Source organism: Leptodactylus fuscus, chromosome 6 (assembly GCF_031893055.1).
Source record: "Leptodactylus fuscus isolate aLepFus1 chromosome 6, aLepFus1.hap2, whole genome shotgun sequence".
NCBI lineage: Eukaryota > Metazoa > Chordata > Amphibia > Anura > Leptodactylidae > Leptodactylus > Leptodactylus fuscus.
This window is the reverse complement of record NC_134270.1, coordinates 125,922,982-125,943,781: the sequence shown is the minus strand read 5'-3', so window position 1 is coordinate 125,943,781 and position 20,800 is coordinate 125,922,982. Positions and strand designations below refer to the sequence as shown.

The following is a 20,800-nucleotide window of genomic DNA, read 5'->3' as shown; positions in this document are numbered from 1 at the left end:
GCCACTTTAAACTGCGCTGCTCGCTTAATTCACCTCATCCCCCCGATCTTCATCGGCTGCTCCCCTCTGCCAGTCCCTCCACTGGCTACCCATAACCCAGCGAATTGAGTTCAAGCTACTAATGTTAACATACAAAGCCCCTTAGGGGACTAGTACCTGCAATCATTTGATTGCCAAGTTCAATCCCAATCCCACAACTTTATTGCAGTCTATGGGATATTTGCAATGTTACTATTGAGTCTGTAGTAATAGTTATATTGCTATGACAAGCCTGGAAGCCCTCAGAAGTCTCCCGGCTGTCAGAGGAACAGGATGGCTCCCAGGAGCCTGCAACGCTAAAGGTATGGGTCATCTTTTATATTGGGGGGGGGGGGAAGGATCCTGGCCCTCCAAGCCCACAAACATAACTGAATTCTCATAGCGGGAATTAGCGCTGGGCCTCTGCTGTAGAATACATTGGAGACCCGGTAGCTATGGTGGTCGCACAACAGAAATACAGCCACCATCTTTAAAGATCAGGCATCCGCCATACTATAATGGCGGTTGTCGCAAAAGGGTTAATGAGGACTTTTCACCATCTCCATTAATTCAAGTGCTTATCTTCTGTTAATAGGCGCCGCTCCGCTGATTTCACTTATTTTCTCTCTAGTTCCCCATTTCAGAGCACTGAGCACAGATAGTTTTGATGCCTGATGTGCTATTTAAGGTCTGTACTGTATTGCAGTCTATAGTACTGAACCAGTGATCAGAACATCACTGGTTCAGGTCCCCTAAAAAGTTTTAAAAAAGTTGAAAAAAAAGAAGTGAAATCTATGAAAAAATAAATTAATTAATCAAGCAAAGAAATAATGATTTTTCGCCACCTCGCCTTAAAAAAATGCTCTAAAAAGTGATTAAAAAAAGTCATATGTATCCTAAGACAGTACCAAAAAAAAAGCACAGATCATCACACAAAAAATAAGCCTTCATCCAACTCTGCCAACTGGAAAAACAAAAAGCTAAACATGTCAGAAGATGGTGATGCAAAAATTATTGATTTCTTTCCCCAAATGTTTTTTTGTTCTGCAAAACTAGTAAAGCATAAAAAAGCAATATAAATGAGGTATCGCCGTAATTGTACCGAAAAAGGTAACGTTACTTATACGGTAAAAAAAAATAATTTAAAAGGCAAAAAGCAGTAACAGAATTTCTGAAGGGGTTTTTAAACCACCAAGAAAGAGTTAATAAAATGTATTCTATAAGTTGTAGGCACCCAGAGATGTTGTCATTACAAAATACATCTCATGCTTCAATAAACAAGCCCTTATATGGTTACATCACCAGAAATTAAAAATATATAGTTTGTACAATGTGAAGACAAAACCCCCAAAAATCGCTAGATCATTAGAACACAACTGGCTGTAGCAGGAAGGGAGTATATAAGCTGTGCGAGTGGATATCTGGGTACAAGCCAAATTTAAAATTTACGATGGAAAAGACATCAGAAGTGACCCCCCCCAAGCATAGGAGCTACTGGGGATATAGTGGGGAATTTGGTCTTCCAATGCACTCCACACAGTTTACATATTCACTTTTCACCATCTGCTGTGTTTTCACGTAAGGGGTGCATTTTTCAAAATTTGATCACTCCTTTGTGGAATCCTCTTTACTGGTACTTTAGAGGCTCTGCAAACGTGACATGGCATCCGGATACCAAACATCCTATTAATATTATAAAGGTGAAAGTTTGTGAGTTTGGATGTTTGTGGGTTTGTGTGTATGGATGTTTGGATGTTTAGATGTTTGTTCCTCAATCACGCAAAACCCGCTCCACCGATATGGCTGAAATTTTCCACAAACATAGTCACTACACTCGATTGCGCAATAGGCTACTTTTCGTCACAATAGCACACATACGTTTTTCCCAGGACCCCCACAAAACCCAAACTCACATCACTATTTCTGCAATCTCACACACTTTGGACCATAGCAAGCCACAAAATTCATATTACCCTCTACAGCAGAGGTCAGCAACCCCTGGCACACATGCCAAGAGTGGCACTCCTGCCATATTTCACTGGCACACCAGCAGCACAGGACCTGCAAGAGTTAAATGAAGTCCTTTAAGTGCTCTTCTAGAGCTCAAGCATAAGGACACTCCCCTTTGAGAGGGGTGCAGGAAACCCAGGGGGTGGAGCTTAATCGCTCAGGTCTGTGCCTGCCTGCTATAGTGGTCTGCATCCTGCAAACATTCCCCGAGGAGGAGAGGAAGCTGCTAGCAAAGTGAAACTGAAAAACACACAGGTACATAGGATTACTGTTCTCATTAATGTGCGGCATTTGGGGTTATTACTTTAGTGTTAGTAACTCCATGTGCCTCACATTAATAGGAATAAACCCCATCATGTCCCTCATATTAACCCCTGTGTGCCTCATATTAATAGGAATAACCCCCATCATGTCCCTCATATTAACCCCTGTGTGCCTCATATTAATAGGAATAAACCACATCATGTCCCTCATATTAACCCCTGTGAGCCCCATATAAGGGTTACTAATATGTGAGACATATGGAGGTAATAATAAAAAACCTCAATAATGAAGATACTTAATTATTACCTCCAAGTCTCTCACATATCAGTAACTCTTACACAAGGGTTAATGTGAGGGACATGATGGGGATAATTGCTATTACTAAGAGGCGCATGGAGTTACTAAACTGTCATGCACAGGGCCAGACTTTATGTGGCTGCTCGAGAGTATCCTGTGCCCAAAACTTACATGTACTGGCGGAAAATAACAAATCATACAATGTCGTATATTGAAGTATATTCACCTGAAATACTTCTGTCCCAAAGACACTATGTACAGTTTATACCAACACCGTATAGCGGCTGAAATACAAATTACATTCAACACAAAAGTCTCACGTATTCTCAGAATTACAGCAAAAACAAGATACACAGTTACATTTCATATCCCATACCTTATACACAGTACGAAAACCTACCCGCGCCTGTATATACCCACTTCTACAATCACCGCAGACAAAGTCGCGGGTACCAGCTAGTCTAAATATACACTTCAAAAGCCACATAGCGCTCCTTCCCTTCTGCGCCCTGCTGTGTGCCCAAACTGCAGTTCATGCCACATGTATGACACTGGTGTACCCAACATAATGTACGTAATGTCATATGTGGGTATAAACTGCTGTTTGGGCACAGAAGGGAAGGAACACATTTTGGCTTTTGAAGCAAAGATCTAGATCAGACCTGGGCAATGTACGGCCCGTGGGCCACATCCGGCCCTCTGACTGCTTCTGTTCGGCCCGCGTAGCTTGTGGACGTTCGTTCAAGGACCTGTAATGATGTCATCACAGCCTATCACCAGGATAGGCTATGACTCATTAGTGAGCGGAGCCACACGGGACTGTGTGCTTGCTGCAAGCTGCCGGCAATGGAGGCTGCTGGACCCTACGTTCCTTCTCTTCACACTCCTCCGCAGCCTCACCACGATGGGACAGACCGTCAGCATTGCCATGGGCCCAGCCGGGCTTGTGGCGGATGTCATAGTTATACTGCTGGAGCACCAGACTCCACCGCAGCAGTCGTCCATTCTGACCTGCTACACGTTTGATTCAGGTCAGAGGGTTGTGGTCCTTCACCATGGTGAAGTGGCGCCCATACAAGTAGGGCTGCAGATGCTGCAGTGCCCAGACAATTGCTAGGCATTCCTTCTCCACCGTGGTGTAGGCCACTTCCCGCGGTAGAAGCATCCTACTGAGGTACGGCACTGGATGCTCATGCCCTGCAGAGTCAACCAAGGGTCCTCCTTCCTCCCAGCATGATCTAAAAGGGGGAGGTGTGATGAATGGCCCAGAGTTATGGGGGTTTTTTTCACTGCCTTCTCAGATATATTTCCCATTTGCCCTGTTAATTTAGTCGACCTGATTAGCAAGATGCCAGAGATAGTGTCTAATTGTACAAGCCTAATTCCTTCCTGGAGGTAGCTTGGCTCATCCCTTTGTTTCAACCTGGGCACAGCATTGTCATGATTGTGCTATCTTCATTATTCTTAGCAGGGCGTGTCTGGGATCAGTGGACTGAGAGCCTTGCTATCACCTTTTAGCAGACAACCTGACTCCACAGGACATCTGCAAAGAGTTATGACCGTATATAGTCATACTGGTACAAGGTGAGGGGGAGAGCGGCCCACCTTGCTGACCTCATCGTTGGAGGGGGCTGAGTGGAGATATATTGTCACAGATGACAAGACCCCAGGGTTTTGTTGTTGTTCCTGGACTGCTGGGATGTGTCACAAAGTGCTGTGATGCTATGGAAGCTAATGCCTTGGACTAGAGTCTCTACTGCCTATGGAGATACCATGCACCCTGGACTTTTCTGCTAATGGGGCCTCAATCCCTTACCACCTATGGATTACTTATGGACTCTAAAAGACCGTGCCCTGGATTTCATGAGGTGAACTCCGGAGACCCCACTGGGTATTATAATTCTGTTTCTAATCTTTTATTCTTTTATCTTACTGCACTGTAACCTCCCTTTCTGTAACCATATAAGCTTGTATCCGCTAGCATATATCTCTATGTATGTTGGTTGTCTAGTATTGACCCTCTTGGGTTAATAAATATAAAACTTTAGAAAGCTCATCTAATATTATCCTATAAGACCCGGTCCCTCTCTTAGGGTGAGAGTGGACGGTAAGGATAAGAAGTTGATCGCAGTTTTGCCCGTGGCAAGGCCAGGTAGGCCAGAGGCTGGGCCAAAGTGGCTTTGGCAAGGCGAGATCCTTCACACCTCCCAATGAATTCAATGGGTTCCGCTAGCTTTTTTTTTTCCACTAGCGGAAAGTTGTGCTAGTGGAAAAAAAGCTAGCGGCACCCATTGAAGTCAATGGGAGGCTTTTGTTTTCAGTGCTGAACATAGCGGTCAGCGGGTAAAGTGACAGTATTTAGTCTTAGTATAGCAGTCAGCGGGTGATGTGATAGTATTTAGTCCTGGTATAGAGGTCAGTGTGTGATGTGACAGTATTTAGTTCTGGTATAGCAGTCAGTGGCTGACGTAACAGTATTTAGTCCTGATATAGCGGTAAGTGGGTGACGTGATAGTATTTAGTCCTGGTATAGCGGTCAGTGGCTGACTTAACAGTATTTAGCCCTGGTATAGCGGTCAATGGGTGACGTGATAGTATTTAGTTCTGGTATAGCGGTCAGTGGGTGACGTGACAGTATTTAGTCCTGGTATAGAGATCAGTATGTGATGTGACAGTATTTAGTCCTGATATAGCGGTTAGTGGCTGACGTAACAGTATTTAGTCCTGGTATAGCAGTCAGTGGTTGACGTGACAGTATTTAGTCCTGGTATAGCGGTCAGTGGGTGTAGTGACAGTATTTAGTCCAGGTATAGCGGTCAGCAGGTGACGTGATAGTATTTAGTCCTGGTATAGCGGTCAGTGTCTGATGTGACAGTATTTAGTCCTGGTATAGCGGTCAGTGGGTGATGTGACAGTATTTAGTCCTGGTATAGCGGTCAGCGGGTGACGTGACAGTATTTAGTCCAGGTATAGCGGTCAGTGTCTGATGTGACAGTATTTAGTCCTGGTATAGCGGTCAGCAGGTGACGTGACAGTATTTAGTCCTGATATAGTGGTAAGTGGGTGATGTGATAGTATTTAGTCCTGATATAGCAGTCAGTGGTTGATGTGACAGTATTTAGTCCTGGTATAGCGGTCAGCGGGTGACGTAACAGTATTTAGTCCTGGTATAGCGGTCAGCAGGTGACGTGACAGTATTTAGTCCAGGTATAGCGGTCAGTGTCTGATGTGACAGTATTTAGTCCTGGTATAGCAGTCAGCGGGTGATGTGACAGTATTTAGTCCTGGTATAGCGGTCAGCGGGTAACGTGATAGTATTTAGTCCTGGTATAGCAGTCAGTGTGTGATGTGACAGTATTTAGACCTGGTATAGCAGTCAGCAGGTGACGTGACAGTATTTAGTCCTGGTATAGCGGTCAGCAGGTGATGTGACAGTATTTAGTCCTGGTATAGCGGTCAGTGGGTGATGTGACAGTATTTAGTCCTGGTATAGCGGTCAGTGGGTGATGTGACAGTATTTAGTCCTGGTATAGCGGTCAGCAGGTGATGTGACAGTATTTAGTCCAGGTATAGCAGGCAGTGGCTGTCATGACAGTATTTAGTCCTGGTATAGCGGTCAGCGGACAGGGGTGAACCAGCCCCTTTCGCCGCCCGAGGCGAACTGCAGAAAGCCCCCCCTGGCGGGGGAGGGGGCGGATCGGGGGCGTGGCTTAGCGGAGGGGGCGTGGCGCCTCGAAGGGGGCGGGGCTTAGCACCGTTCGCCGGCAGAGAGCAGGCCCGGAGACTGCCTGCGCTCTGCCTGAGCGTGCGGGGAGGCTGCTGGAGCAGCGCTGCTCCAGTGGCCTCCCTAAACCACCGATCGGTGCTAAGCCAGTCCAGGACAGCTTGTCCTGGACTGGCTTAGGTTAGCAAAAATGCCGCCCTCCCTGAGGCCCTGGCATAGCGCCGCCTGAAGCGTTCGCTTCAGGTCGCCTCATGGGAGGTGCGGCGCTGTCAGCGGGTAACGTGATAGTATTTAGTCCTGGTATAGCAGTCAGTGTGTGATGTGACAGTATTTAGACCTGGTATAGCAGTCAGCAGGTGACGTGACAGTATTTAGTCCTGGTATAGCAGTCAGCGGATGATGTGACAGTATTTAGTCCTGGTATAGCGGTCAGTGGCTGATGTAACAGTATTTAGTCCTGGTATAGCAGTTAGCGGGTAACGTGACAGTATTTAGTCCAGGTATAGCGGTCAGCAGGTGACGTAACAGTATTTAGTCCAGGTATAGCGGTCAGCAGGTGACGTGATAGTATTTAGTCCTGATATAGTGGTAAGCGGGTGATGTGATAGTATTTAGTCCTGATATAGCAGTCAGTGGTTGATGTGACAGTATTTAGTCCTGGTATAGCGGTCAGCGGGTGACGTGACAGTATTTAGTCCTGGTATAGCAGTCAGCAGGTGGCGTGACAGTATTTAGTCCAGGTATAGCGGTCAGTGTCTGATGTGACAGTATTTAGTCCTGGTATAGCGGTCAGCAGGTGACGTGACAGTATTTAGTCCTGATATAGTGGTAAGCGGGTGATGTGATAGTATTTAGTCCTGATATAGCAGTCAGTGGTTGATGTGACAGTATTTAGTCCTGGTATAGCGGTCAGCGGGTGACGTGACAGTATTTAGTCCTGGTATAGCGGTCAGCAGGTGACGTGACAGTATTTAGTCCAGGTATAGCGGTCAGTGTCTGATGTGACAGTATTTAGACCTGGTATAGCAGTCAGCAGGTGACGTGACAGTATTTAGTCCTGGTATAGCGGTCAGTGGCTGACGTAACAGTATTTAGTCCTTTTATAGCGGTCAGTGGGTGATGTGACAGTATTTAGTCCTGGTATAGCGGTCAGCAGGTGATGTGACAGTATTTAGTTCTGGTATAGCGGTCAGTGGGTGATGTGACAGTATTTAGTCCTGGTATAGCGGTCAGTGGGTGATGTGACAGTATTTAGTCCTGGTATAGCGGTCAGCAGGTGATGTGACAGTATTTAGTCCAGGTATAGCAGGCAGTGGCTGTCATGACAGTATTTAGTCCTGGTATAGCGGTCAGCGGGCAGGGGTGAACCAGCCCCTTTCGCCGCCCGAGGCGAACTGCAGAAAGCCCCCCCTGGCGGGGGAGGGGGCGGATCGGGGGCGTGGCTTAGCGGAGGGGGTGTGGTGCCTCGAAGGGGGCGGGGCTTAGCACCGTTCGCCGGCAGAGAGCAGGCCCGGAGACTGCCTGCGCTCTGCCTGAGCGTGAGGGGAGGCTGCTGGAGCAGCGCTGCTCCAGTGGCCTCCCTAAACCACCGATCGGTGCTAAGCCAGTCCAGGACAGCTTGTCCTGGACTGGCTTAGGTTAGCAAAAATGCCGCCCTCCCTGAGGCCCTGGCATAGCGCCGCCTGAAGCGTTCGCTTCAGGTCGCCTCATGGGAGGTGCGGCGCTGTCAGCGGGTAACGTGATAGTATTTAGTCCTGGTATAGCAGTCAGTGTGTGATGTGACAGTATTTAGACCTGGTATAGCAGTCAGCAGGTGACGTGACAGTATTTAGTCCTGGTATAGCAGTCAGCGGATGATGTGACAGTATTTAGTCCTGGTATAGCGGTCAGTGGCTGACGTAACAGTATTTAGTCCTGGTATAGCAGTTAGCGGGTAACGTGACAGTATTTAGTCCTGGTATAGCGGTCAGCGGGTGACGTGACAGTATTTAGTCCTGGTAAAGCGGTCAGCGGGTGACATGACAGTATTTAGTCCTGGTATAGCAGTTAGCGGGTAACGCGACAGTATTTAGTCCTGGTATAGTGGGCAGCGGGTGACATGACAGTATTTAGTCCTGGTACAGCAGTTAGCGGGTAACGTGACAGTATTTAGTCCTGGTATAGCGGGCAGCGGGTGACGTGACAGTATTTAGTCCTGGTATAGCGGTCCCATTTGATAACTCTGTACGTATATAAATATTTTTTAGTGTGGCGAAGGGCATATGACTTGTTGCTTTTGCACCTGTACTTTAAAGATAAGGCACAGAAGCAACTAGTTTGCAAAAAAAAAACTTACAAATTTACAAACAACCACTTAAAAGACATGATGAACACCCCTGTAAGTATCAGTGAGAGGCACTGCAGCACATCGAATTAACAGAATTTGTCTATGTTGTATGTACTAGTGGGGCCCCACTTTTAATTTTGCCCAGGGCCCCATTTTGCTTACATATCTACCTGAGACATAACTACATGCCACATGTTGCAGCAAGCTGACATTTCTCTCTCGGGGTGTTATTTCTTTGTCAATGACAAAGCAGCTTATTTTGTGGCGCCATTTGGGTCAGTGATTTTTTTATTATGTAGAATGCTACTGGAATGTACAAAATGTTACAAAATAAAGGTCGCCACCAAAAATGCTTGTAAAAACACTTGAAATTCATGATGTCTGTCAAGGAGCCCTTAGGGAAAACAATGAATTCTATACCGCCACCTCACCGTTACAATATAAATTGGTCCTGGGATGACCATTGCAAGTTCATACTATTGTAATATAGGGCGATAATTATATGGACAACTAGTAATTGGCTCTGAAGCCCCAAAAACACCATTGCATAGTAATACATAATGAAGCTTATAGAAAAATGAGATGAATGGTAAAGATAGACGAGTCCTTACGTATACAGTGAGAAATGAAATAACTAGTGGGAATTGTAAATCACTTACACAGTAAACCAGAAAAACGTAATACACCCCTCACCTACTGTCTAAAGGAGAAGCTTATCCTGGCAAGTGTACAGAGTATTACAGCACATTTAGTACTGCACTATACTGTAGGGATGCGCTACTACACAATGAAATGTGTTTGATAGAGGTTTTAACGCAGCACAATAGCGACATCATGTGGTTAATAAGTGTTATGCATGGATGACTTCATGTTTGATGTAATGATATGTAGTCTACATGTACTGTAAAGGGAAGTATGCAAAAGTATTGTTATATTATAATTTGTGCAATTTGCTGAAAGTTGTTATTAGGTTATCAGGTTATTAAAATATATGGTCTGTCCTCCATGTTAGATTGGTGGAGTGTCACTCCCAGCACCTCCACCAATCTGCTGTTTTGAAGGGCGCTCGTGTGAATGTTCCAGCCTCTTTACTGCTCACCTTGGGCACCGGGCACTGCTTTAGGGTCCATTCACACGGAATTTCCATGTGTGGATTCTGACGCGGAATTTGCGTCAGAATCCATGCATGGAAACTCCGTGTGAATGGACCCTTACTCAGAGCACCAAATTTTTCATAGTAGTTGTTCCAAATATTGCAGTGTTATTCCATTCCAGGGAATATGTATGCTATGTAAATTATAGGGATGTATAGAGCGTAGTATAGAGTAGAGACAGAGCCATCAACAGGAATAAGCGTTTGAGTGCTGCAGCCCTTTTAAAACAATTTAAGAATTGGTCATCATCAGTTTTAAGAACTCGTACAACCCCTTTAGGCTAAGGCCCCATGTTGCAGAAACGCATCTTTTTTTGTTGTAGATTTTGTTGCAGTTTTTTGAGCCAAAGCCAAGAATAGCTACAAATGGAATGGGAATGTATAAGAAGCACTTATACTTCTACCTTCTGCTCAATTCTCTCCTGGCTTTGGCTCATAAAACCACAACAAAATCTGCAACAAAAAAAGCTATGTTTCTGCAACGTGGGGCCTCAGCCTCAGGCCAGAGCACCTCAGGATGTAAACGCCACGATTTGCCTGCAGCGTTTTACAGTCAGGGAAAAGTGGATGGGATTCTAGTGAATCTCATGCCCACTTTGCAGTAAAAACCGTGGTGTGCACACGCCGCAATGCTGAATCCACGTCAGAATCCACGTGGAAAAAACGCCTCCCCATAGAGTTCTATGGGTTTCGTTCGCTTTATTTTTCCACTTGTGGAATTTTTCCGCTAGCAGAAAAAAAGCTTCCTTCAGGTAGATTCTGCCTGCAAAAGCAACGCAGTCAATGGGAGGCGGAAAATTCACATTGTGGATTTGGGCACGGAATTTGCAAAAACTGCACTGAAAAACTGCTACTGGTTTTTTCAAGGTCTATACACTGTGCTGGAGGAAAAAAAACAAATACTAAAAAAGCCTCAAAAAAAGGCTCCAAAAACTGCTTCAAGAAACCATTTTCTAAATCCTCGCCAAAAAACTCAGTGTGCATGGACCCTAAAGGCTTGTAGATCTCTGGATTCTAGCTTGGAATGCCAGTGTGAACTGTATACAGCTCAGCTGGTGGCCAAGGAGCCCTTCAGAATTGCACAGTGTAGATAAAGCCCAGACACTTCTGAACACAATTGATTCAGAGGGCTGTTTGCAATGACTAAAGGCCCGTTCACACGGAGTCAACGCACGTGTAAAAATAAGACTCCCATTGACTTCAATGACATTTTTTTACATGTGTAAAAAAATACTTCAAAATACACGTCAAAATACACGTATAAAATTAATTGAAGTCAATGGGGGTCTTATTTTTACATGAGTATTTTTACACATGTATTTTGCCAAAAAACACGTGCGTTTACTCCGTGTGAACGGGCCCACTGCAAAAACTACAACAATATTACTTTGTTAAAAGATTCCTTTATCCAAAGAGATAAAGCAGTTAAGGCATTGGAGCACTTTAGCTATGAATCAACATAAAAAAGTTGCAAACCACATGGTGACTCTTTAATACATCACTTGTGGCTAAAATTGTCGCAAATAGCATTTTATATCAGCCCCTTTTCTAAAAGATGGCAGGGTGTGGAAGAAGTCAACACCCACGCCAAATTCAGTAATATTTTTGCCACATGTGCGGTATAAATGTTGACAGAAATCTACACCAGCTTGTTGGCATTCATTTTTGCAAAGGCACCTATAGGAGAGAGCATCTGATTCATGATGAGAAGCAGGCCTCAGAGGGCTGTATAATACATAGGTCTTGATGAATCTACCCCATTGGGATTTTTTCATTTTCTCTCTTTATCATTTGGGTATTTTCTTAGTGTGCTAAATTTATTACTGGGTCTGTACTTAATCTGTGGCTTGGTCTTGGGACTGTTTTTAGGGTGTGGCCTGGGGTGTACATTTAGGGGTATCGGTAGGGTCTGAAGCTATTTGTGTTACTGTAGAGGTTGGAGATGGCTTTAGTAATGTGGGGGCCAAAGATGTCTTGACAGTTAATTGGCCGTCATCGGCTATTTTCCTATGACCGAACGGGAGAGGCCACAGGAAAATGGCTGACAGGGGCCACACGGTGGCTCAGTGGTTAGCACTGCAGCGCTGGAGTCCTGGTGTTCAAATCCCGCCAAGGGCAAAAAAAAAAACATCTGCAAAGAGTTTGTATGTTCTCCCCGTGTTTGCATAGATTTCTATGTGGGGCTCACAATCTACATTTAAAAAAACAAACAAACAAAAAAAAACAACATTATATTCAGTGCGTCCTCTTACAGCATCAGATATTTTATCTGTGGTGTGCCGGGCCGTGACTGAGGTCCGCACTGAGTACAGCAGGTCCGCAAAGACCGTGAATTCATGGCACTGCACGGACTCGTCCATAGAACTCTATGGGCGCATGCGGCAGGACACAGGCATCTGCGATGTCTGTGTTGCCAATCAGCAACTAGTGTTGCTGATCAGCAATTTGCGGACTGTAAAACCAATACGGTTGTGTAAGACCAGCCTAATAGTGATTACATTTAAAGGTATTCTATCATTAGAATCCCATTTTTAACTAAGCCCACATCCAAATAGCCTTAAGAAAGGCTTTTCTTCCCCTACTTTTAGAATTCTTCTCCGTGCCGCCGTATGGTAGATATCCCGGTTTTCATCGTTATGCTAATGAGTCTCCAGACAGCACAGTGGACATTCTCCAGTGCTCAAACAGCCCTGGCGGTGTCCCCTGTGCTGCTTGAAAACTCTCCATCTTATTCTCCTCCTCTGCCTCTTCTCCCGGGCACCGTCATGTCTTCATCCAAAAGCGCCGACTGCGCATGTCCGTCGGCCATTTTCCTGTGGCCGAACGGAAGAGGCCACAGCAAAATGGCCGATGGACATGCGCAGTCGGCACTTTTGGATGAATACATGACAGTGCCCGGAAGAAGAGGTAGAGAAGAAGATGGCGGCAGCACTGGAGAGTTTTCAAGCAGCACAGGGGACGCCCCCGATGCTGTCTGGAGACTCATTAGCATAACAACGAAAACCAGGATATCTACTGAACGGCGGCGTGGAAAACAATTCCTTTTAAGCCTCCCAGGACAGCCAGATTTAGTCACCCTTGATGAACACACTAATGGTAGGTCACATTTCACACACTCCAGGTATAGATAGTAAGAAAGTATGAAGTAATAAAAGGAATGGGATTGACAGCAAGAAAGACCTGAGGGAACAGAACCGGGTGACAGAAAAGCCAGCACCATGAGATCTGATCCACCTGGCACTGGTAGATGTCTCAGAAAGCTCATGGCCCTACGCCTACGGCAGATAATGTTATATCCGACCTGTACTGACTGACATCACGACTTTTGTTCCAGCATATAAATATAATGCACAGACGTGCGAGGTTTTATCACCATCCGAGGGATAATTTATTCCCTTTGACAGGTTTACAATTGTACTTATCTTTTTGACCTAGTCCTTTCACTTAAAGAAAGTATCAGATGCCTGTATTCCCCTGTGACACCAGGAGTAATGGCTGACACGTATGCATGTAAGTGTGCAATACGACAAATACAACGCCTTAATTCTATATCACTATTCACTGGCAGCTGTGCAAACAATGGGGATCACTTTCCCCACCGCTTGGACACTATTACTTTTACTTTTACTCTTTTGTTCAATTCACCGTCTATTGTTACACTAGTAGGAAATGAGAGAGGCCTAGACTGGAGGCAATGCCAGAAATCCCTGAATGTAAAGCATTGTAAGGATCAGATATTACATTGCTGACAACTGCCTAGACTGGGCCAATTTATTATGTGCTTGTATTAAGACTGAGCAGAAGATTGCAGGAAATTACAAGAACGTGTGAACTCCAGCAAGACTTCCAATAGGGACAGACAATGGAGACCCACATAAGGAGTCCTAGAAGATCACTGGTATTAGTTGTATAAGATGGTCAGAATACTCGCTATATACTGCACATAATGTGGTCTGGTATACTGTATATACACGATCTCATACAGAGATCACATTCCTAATACTCTGAATTGGCGTCTGAAAGCTTAATACTGTTAGCTGAAGTTCATTAATAAGTTGGAAGTCAAGATATGCATATACATGAATATACATTTAGTAAGCAGAGGAGTGCCCCGAATCCGGTGGACACCCAGGGGACAGGCATTGGGATAGTCAAGACGTATGAGTACCTGGGTGTTCTGCTCAATAATAAGCTGGACTGGGCCGATCACCTGGAGGCGCTACACAGAAAGAGTCACAGCAGGCTCTACCTGCTCAGGAGGCTGAGGGCCTTTGGAGTCCAGGGGCCATTTCTTAGGGCCTGTTTCAACTCTGTGGTAGCATCAGCCATCTTCTTCAGAGTGGCCTGCTGGAGGAGTAGTATGCCAGTCAGGGACAGAAACAGATTTGACAGGCTGGTTAGAAGGGTGAGCTCTGTCCTGGGGAGCCCCGTCAGCTGGTGAGCTCCATGCTGGAGAATAAATCCCACCCCATATATGAGACCGTGATAGCACTGGGCAGTACTGTCAGTGACCGACTGCTTCACCCCAAGTGTGAGAAGGAGCGCTATCGGAGGTCCTTCCTCCTAACTGCTGTCAGGCTGTATATCTACATCAGGCTAAGTGGAGATTACTCCGCACAGAGAACTAAATGATCCTGAGTCTTTCTTTTCCTTCTTAGGGGGCGTTCACACTACCGTCAGTGTCCGACAGGTAGTGTCCGCTCCTAGTGTCTGTTCAAAATCTCGCACATGTAGGTTTTTTTTGTCCGCTTGAAAAGTCGGACATCTTTACATGCGGACAATGAAGGAAGGGCACGGAGTGCAAAAGAACGCACCCGATTGCCATTTAAGTGAATGACAAGTGTCATGGACACAGCTAGTGTCCGCTCCTAATGTCCGTGCGAGATTTTGAACGGACACCAGGAGCGGACACTACCTGTCGGACACTGACGGTAGTGTGAACGCCCCCTTAGTTGCTATGGCTCCTAGTATATTTTCTATCTGCTATGAGCTTGTATGTGTTCTTTCTTGTAATATATTATTGTATTATTATCCATGATGCTGCAACACACTGAATTTCCCCCAGGGTAGGACTATTAAAGGATTATCTTATGTTTTCTTACATGGGCACGGGTGGCACAACATGTGGTCAGTGTCTTGGGTGCTAGTGTGATAACAGCAACAAACATCTGCCTTTGCCCAGGGCATTATATCTATTCTAGGGCAACATATAGTATCTTTACCATAGATGAAGAAAGGTCAAAGACTATGACTAGTATCTCGTCACCTCTGTAGTATATGGCCTTGACCTTTGCAAATCAAGATGTGGAGTAATGACTCTGGATGGTCTATGTGTCTAATTTTAGTATTTACTGTTTTTTGGGGGTTTCAGAGAAGGGGGTCCACAAAAAGACCGCTAGAAAAGCTAGCCGATCCAGCAATACTTTATAACAGCATTGTTCTATAAAGTTGGTATTGTTACTGGGGGTCTTGCCAAACTTGTTGGCACTTTCGCCAGTTTGCAGTTAACATACACAGGGTTTCATAATGCTGTAGATAAGAGACTTTGTATTACAACTGCACAGTCACAGCTAGGTTGACACAACATTTTGCAGGGGTTAATGTTCAGATCACTGCAAGTTGGAAACAGCATTCCCAAGAGCTTGCAATCTAGTCCTATATCTTCTCTAGTCATTAAGGCCAAAATTCTGTGAGGGGCGACTGAGTCTCCACGTGGAGAGCAGAATATTTTGGACTGTCTGGACTCTGTCTGCTATCACTATGTGTGTGATTTGTGTCAACAACTGAGACTCCTCGTCACTGCAGAGTCCCAGGCGTATACAGGCTGGAGGGAGCAGGATAGGAAGCTGTCAGATTTCTGGGTACAGCACCTGGACAACCTCGAAGTCTTGGTGATGCTTGGATACAGTGTCTGGAACCTCTAGGACTACTGACACAGCAACTTATTGCTTCCTGTAGTCACGAGTTGACAAAGACATGGAAAGCGAACATACACAAGCTTAATCTTTTTTTAATTTATTTGGCTGCCAGAGTCAGAGTGGTGCACAGTGCCCCATGTTTTTGGGCGAGGAGAGGAGAACTTCTCACCCAGTTGGGTGGCAGAGGAACAGAAAGCTTTGTTGGAGGAATGTCCTGGAACAATTATTGTGTTGTTGTCAGAAGAGGAATGGAAAAAATAGAGTCTCGAATGAGAAGCGAGTCTGCGAGCTGCTCATTGAGAATAAGGTAAGAAATGACATAAGCATGCAGCTTAGAGCACACATGGGGAAGGGGCACACTGCCTGCCACACTTCACAAAACTTTCCACTTCTTCCATGCATGTTAGAAAGCAGCCATATTGTAAGCGAGCAAACAAGACAGCTCTGAGTTTGCAGAGCTTTGTGATATCCAAGTGTAGCAGAACTGAGTTTGTCAAACATAGCAGTGTGGAATTGCTCATTTGGCACTGCTCATAATAATCTGTGTTTTATTCCATAAAACGACAGGTAAATGTGCTGCATTATCCTAAAGGGTTTGTGTTATGGGACAGTCATCTTTATACCAGGGAATCTGTTAGAATTTCTGCATTAAGGGTGCACATGGGTGTCACTGCACCCATTCAGAAGCCCTCCAAATTCCTATTAGAGGGGCTCATCATAGGTGTGCTCTGTATGTAAAACAGCACATACCCAGCTGTCTGATTGGTCATGAGGTATCACATGACTAGCATACGTGTCAGTGGGGCTGGTGATAGATTTAATAGATGTCCTACATTAAACAGGTCTGACAGATCATCCTTAACTCGGAGAGCTGTCACCCCGTACCAATGGTGGCTCCATTAAGAGCTGGCTAACACGTTCAGCAATACTACATAGGACAGACAGCAGTAAGGTTTTTAATAGGCGCATTATTGTACTTAAAGAGGACTTGTCATCTTCTTTGAAAATGTTTTAGTAAATCCTTTTATTCCACTTGAAATAAGGCTTGGTTCACATTTGTGCAGGAGTCTTCATTTGGAGACCCATCTCAGAAACTGCCGAAAATGGTGGATAGATTTTGTCCAGCGGTCTCAGTTTAAAATAAAGGATACCAACAGGTTCCATTATGGTCAATAGGGTCCATTGGGCAACATTCCTGCCCGCTGCTTTAGCAGTCCGTGTGTTCTGTGCATAATTCTGTTCCCCATTGTTCCTCCATTATTCCTCTTGGAAATGTAGGACCAAATTTACTACTGGATCTTAGCATTTCACTTGGTAAGGGGTACTGGCCTGTGCTGTGGCCGCCAATACTTTCACTTAAGTGATTCCCAGATTACTCTTACTATTGTCTGGTTGTTTCTGCAGGTTACTGTGCAGCCAGAAGTAAGGGTAAGCTGGTAACCAGTTATTGCTTTTGCTTACTAAGTGAAAGCCCTGGCGGCTGCAGCCGGTACCCCGTGTGGCACCACCCTTACACTGTCCAATCAGTCTTGACGTAGGGACACGCCTTGTTGTCAGGTTATCTACGTATTACCAGGAAGAAGATCAGAAGGGCAGCAAAAAGTTCTAAAAAGAAAAAAAAAGTTGCAGAATTGTCAAAAGTATTTACTAAAACAGACATGTCAGGAGAGAGAACCCGTCATCTTTGGTACACGGGCTAGGGCTAGGGCTTGGACAACGTGTACCTTTCAGTAAACAGAACAGGTATACCGTAGGTAGAGTGGAAGCGCATAGGTCAGATTGGCCATGTCTTATTAGCTTACTGGTGGTATAAATCTGCTCAGGTCACTGACCATTGTTTTCTAGGGAGAATCACTGGTATCACTGAGCCTATTATCATTCATGCTTATTGTCATGGAACCAGAGGGCACATTAAGGTTAAGGCCACACAGCATTTTTGGCCCTTGCTGAAACGCAATGGAAAAATACAGTGTTGTATATTCCCAGGAAAGGGAATGCGATTTTATTTAATGTCAGTTCCCATATTGTGAAAAAAAAGCTTGCAGGAGTTGTAGTGTTTAAAAAAAATGACTAGTGATTTTGAAAAATAAAGCATGTTCATATGAACTGTGACAATGCTTTATTTTTCCCATAGACTTATATATGGGGGAAAAATGTAAAATTTGATGGAAAAGAGATAAAAACGGCAAGCATTTATTATGCCTTTTATGGCAGTTTTCTGGGGTACCATGCATAAAAAGTTGCAATTGTTTGTACAAATCGGATTTGTGCACAAAAATGGCAACTTTTTCATTTCTGCACTCACCTTGCCACTTTCCCGAAAAAGGGGCATGGCGAGGTCGTGCAGGGGTTGGTGTTGTCATGCAGGATTGCTATCATTTAGGCTAAGGTCCCACGCTGTGTAAATGCAGCTTTTTTTTGTTGCAGAGTTTGTTGCAGTTTTTTTGAACCAAAGCCAACAATGCCTACAACAGGAATGGGAACTATATAGGAAGCTCTTATACTTCTACCTTCTGCTCAGTCCATTCCTGGCTTTGGCTCAAAAAACCGAAGCAAAATCTGCAACAAAAAAAACTGTTTTTCCGCAGTGGGAGGCCTTAGCCTTAAAGAGGTCCTTTCACGTCCTCAGGCACATGCGGTATTATATACCGCTAGAAAGCCAACAGTGCGCTGAATTCCGTGCACTCCTGAATTCGGCTTTCCGGTTCTGTGCCCCCGCTGAAGAGCTATTGGTGCCTTTACCATAGCTCTTCAGTGTCAGAAGGGCATTTCTGACCATCTGTCAGGAACGCCCCTCCTCACAGTAGCATATATTGCGCTGTACTGTGAGAGGAAGCATTCTTCACTGCCCAGCCATGACGCTAAGTGGTGAGGAACGCCCCCCCCAGTACTAGTCTATGGACGAGTACTGTCAGGAGTAGGGGGGCATTCCTCACCACTCGTCATGGTTGGGTGGTAAGGAATGCTCCCACTCTCATGGTACAGCGCAGTAAACGCTACTGTGAGGAGGGACGTTCTTGACTGACTGTCAGAAACGCCATTCTGACACTGAACAGCTACGGTAATGGCACCGATAGCTCTTCACCTGGGGCACATAACAGGAAAGCTAATAGTGCGTTGAATTCAGCGCACTGTGGCTTTCTAGCGGTGAATTATACCACATGTGCCTGAGGACATGAAAATATTTCAATTTTAATAGTCTACAAATTGAAATATGGTTATGTTCACACTGAAGAATTCTGAGGTGATTTTGAGATGGACTCAGCATCAAAATCAGATTACATTCACACTGAGTAAACGCGCGTGTATTTTTGAAAAATACACGTGTAAAAATAAGACTCCCATTGACTTCAATGACATTTTACAGGCGTATTTTTACAAGCGTATTTTTACAGGCGTATTTTTACACGTGTAAAAAATATCATTGAAGTCAATGGGATAGCAAAATTTACAAGTGTAATTTTACTCTACAAAATAAGCTAGCGTTTATTCAGTGTGAACTTACCCTTAGGTGCTCCCATTGAAATGAATATAAATGCAATTGCATGTGCAGTGCTGTAAAAGCACACGGACCCTATAGACTATAATGGGGTCCGTGTGCTTGCCGCGCACTGCCCACACAAATTATTTGATATGAATTGGAGCTATAAAAAAGTTTCCAAAGTAAACATGCCCATGATACGGACCACCCAGTATTTACTTGGGGACATTGATGTCTTAGAAGATAAGCACTTGACTTTACAAGCCCAGGATCATTCATCTTCCTGTTTCTGCTTGATAGCTCAGAAGGAAAGCATAGTAAGGCAGAAATGCTCAATGCATTTGCCCCCTAAAAATCAGTGGACATTGCTACTAAATTAGAGAATTCTACTGTTATGTGTGTTTTTCTATCTTCCTATACTATCCCTTACTATTATTTATTATATAATTATAGCTATTCTACCTCTGTTCTTTGATAAAGTTCACAACCCTTGGCATAGGGATAGAGTTAAAAGGAGTCTATCACCACCAGAATAGCTTTATAACCACTTATATATTGTTGTAGGGGCTGTAAGTGACATAGTGAACATACCTTTTTTGTTTCAAAGTGCTGTCTTGCTGCTGAGAAAATCAGGTTTCAATCATCACCCAGCACCGTCCTCTAATGTAAAGGTGAAAGGTTCCAATGTTCAGCAAATCCAGGTGAAAACAGGTGCTCTGGCACATGCAGCCACACTTCAAGTGCATTGAACTGCTTATTTACAGACAGATTAAAAGTTGATTTTCTCAGCAGCAAGATTGCACAATGAAACAAAAAGATATGTTCACTATAACTTCCCCTACAACAGTATATACTGTAAATGCTTTAGAAGAAATTTTGGTGGTGGTAAATTCACTTTAAATGGTAAAATTCTGGCAGTACTCAGCCACCACTAGGGGGAGCTTAAGAGCTTACTGTATACTGTTTTCAAAAGCTCCCTCTAGTGGTGGCTGTAGGTAGCCAGAATGTTATCATTCATCTTGATCACTGGAGGATTTGGAGCGCTGCATGTGGAAAATAGAACACTGAATATACATATATATTAAGAAATGAATCCGCACAGAATCTTAGACCTAAAAAAGGAAGTTGTTAATTTTAAGTTGTAAGCAGTCACTATGTTAGTTTGGACCCTAGGGCACTAACCTCTTGTACAGTATATGAGGTTAAAGGAGTTGTCTAGGAGTTTGGTTTTTATGGACTATCCTTGGGATAAATATCTGGTTGGTGAAAGATTAGCAGGTGGCCCTTGTACCGATCAGTTGTATGGGGCCTCTTCCAAAATCTGTACTTTACACAAACTGGAGTAATCCCAGTCCCTCTGTAGTGGCCAGGCGACGGTACAGCAGTACAAACCCCCAACCATTATACAAGTCACAGAGCCAATTTCTGGCTCTGCATTGCGCATAGTACAGGCACCACAAGCAGCCCCATACAGCTGATCGATGTCCCCACACATAGGATATTTATGGCCTGTCCTAAGGATACACTATAAAAACCTAAGTTGTGAACAACCCTTTTGGAAGGGGGTGTGGGCCAAAAACACATAAACCAATAATGAGTATGTAAAATT

At 44.5% G+C, this 20,800-nt stretch overlaps 2 protein-coding genes across 5 annotated transcripts in view; one reads left to right on the top strand and one right to left on the bottom strand.

The window, feature by feature from the left end:
* The window catches only part of LOC142209381 (E3 ubiquitin-protein ligase TRIM21-like), a 95,755-nt gene that overhangs the window by 19,622 nt on the left and 55,333 nt on the right, over positions 1-20,800 (bottom strand). The gene's annotated exons all lie outside the window — the stretch shown is intronic.
* The window catches only part of GRB7 (growth factor receptor bound protein 7), a 75,263-nt gene continuing 70,047 nt past the window's right edge, over positions 15,585-20,800 (top strand). Inside the window, exon 1 of the mRNA XM_075278286.1 lies at positions 15,585-16,017. Coding sequence (XP_075134387.1) covers positions 15,847-16,017 — 171 coding nt within the window. The 5' untranslated portion in view covers positions 15,585-15,846. The remainder of the gene's footprint in view (positions 16,018-20,800) is intronic.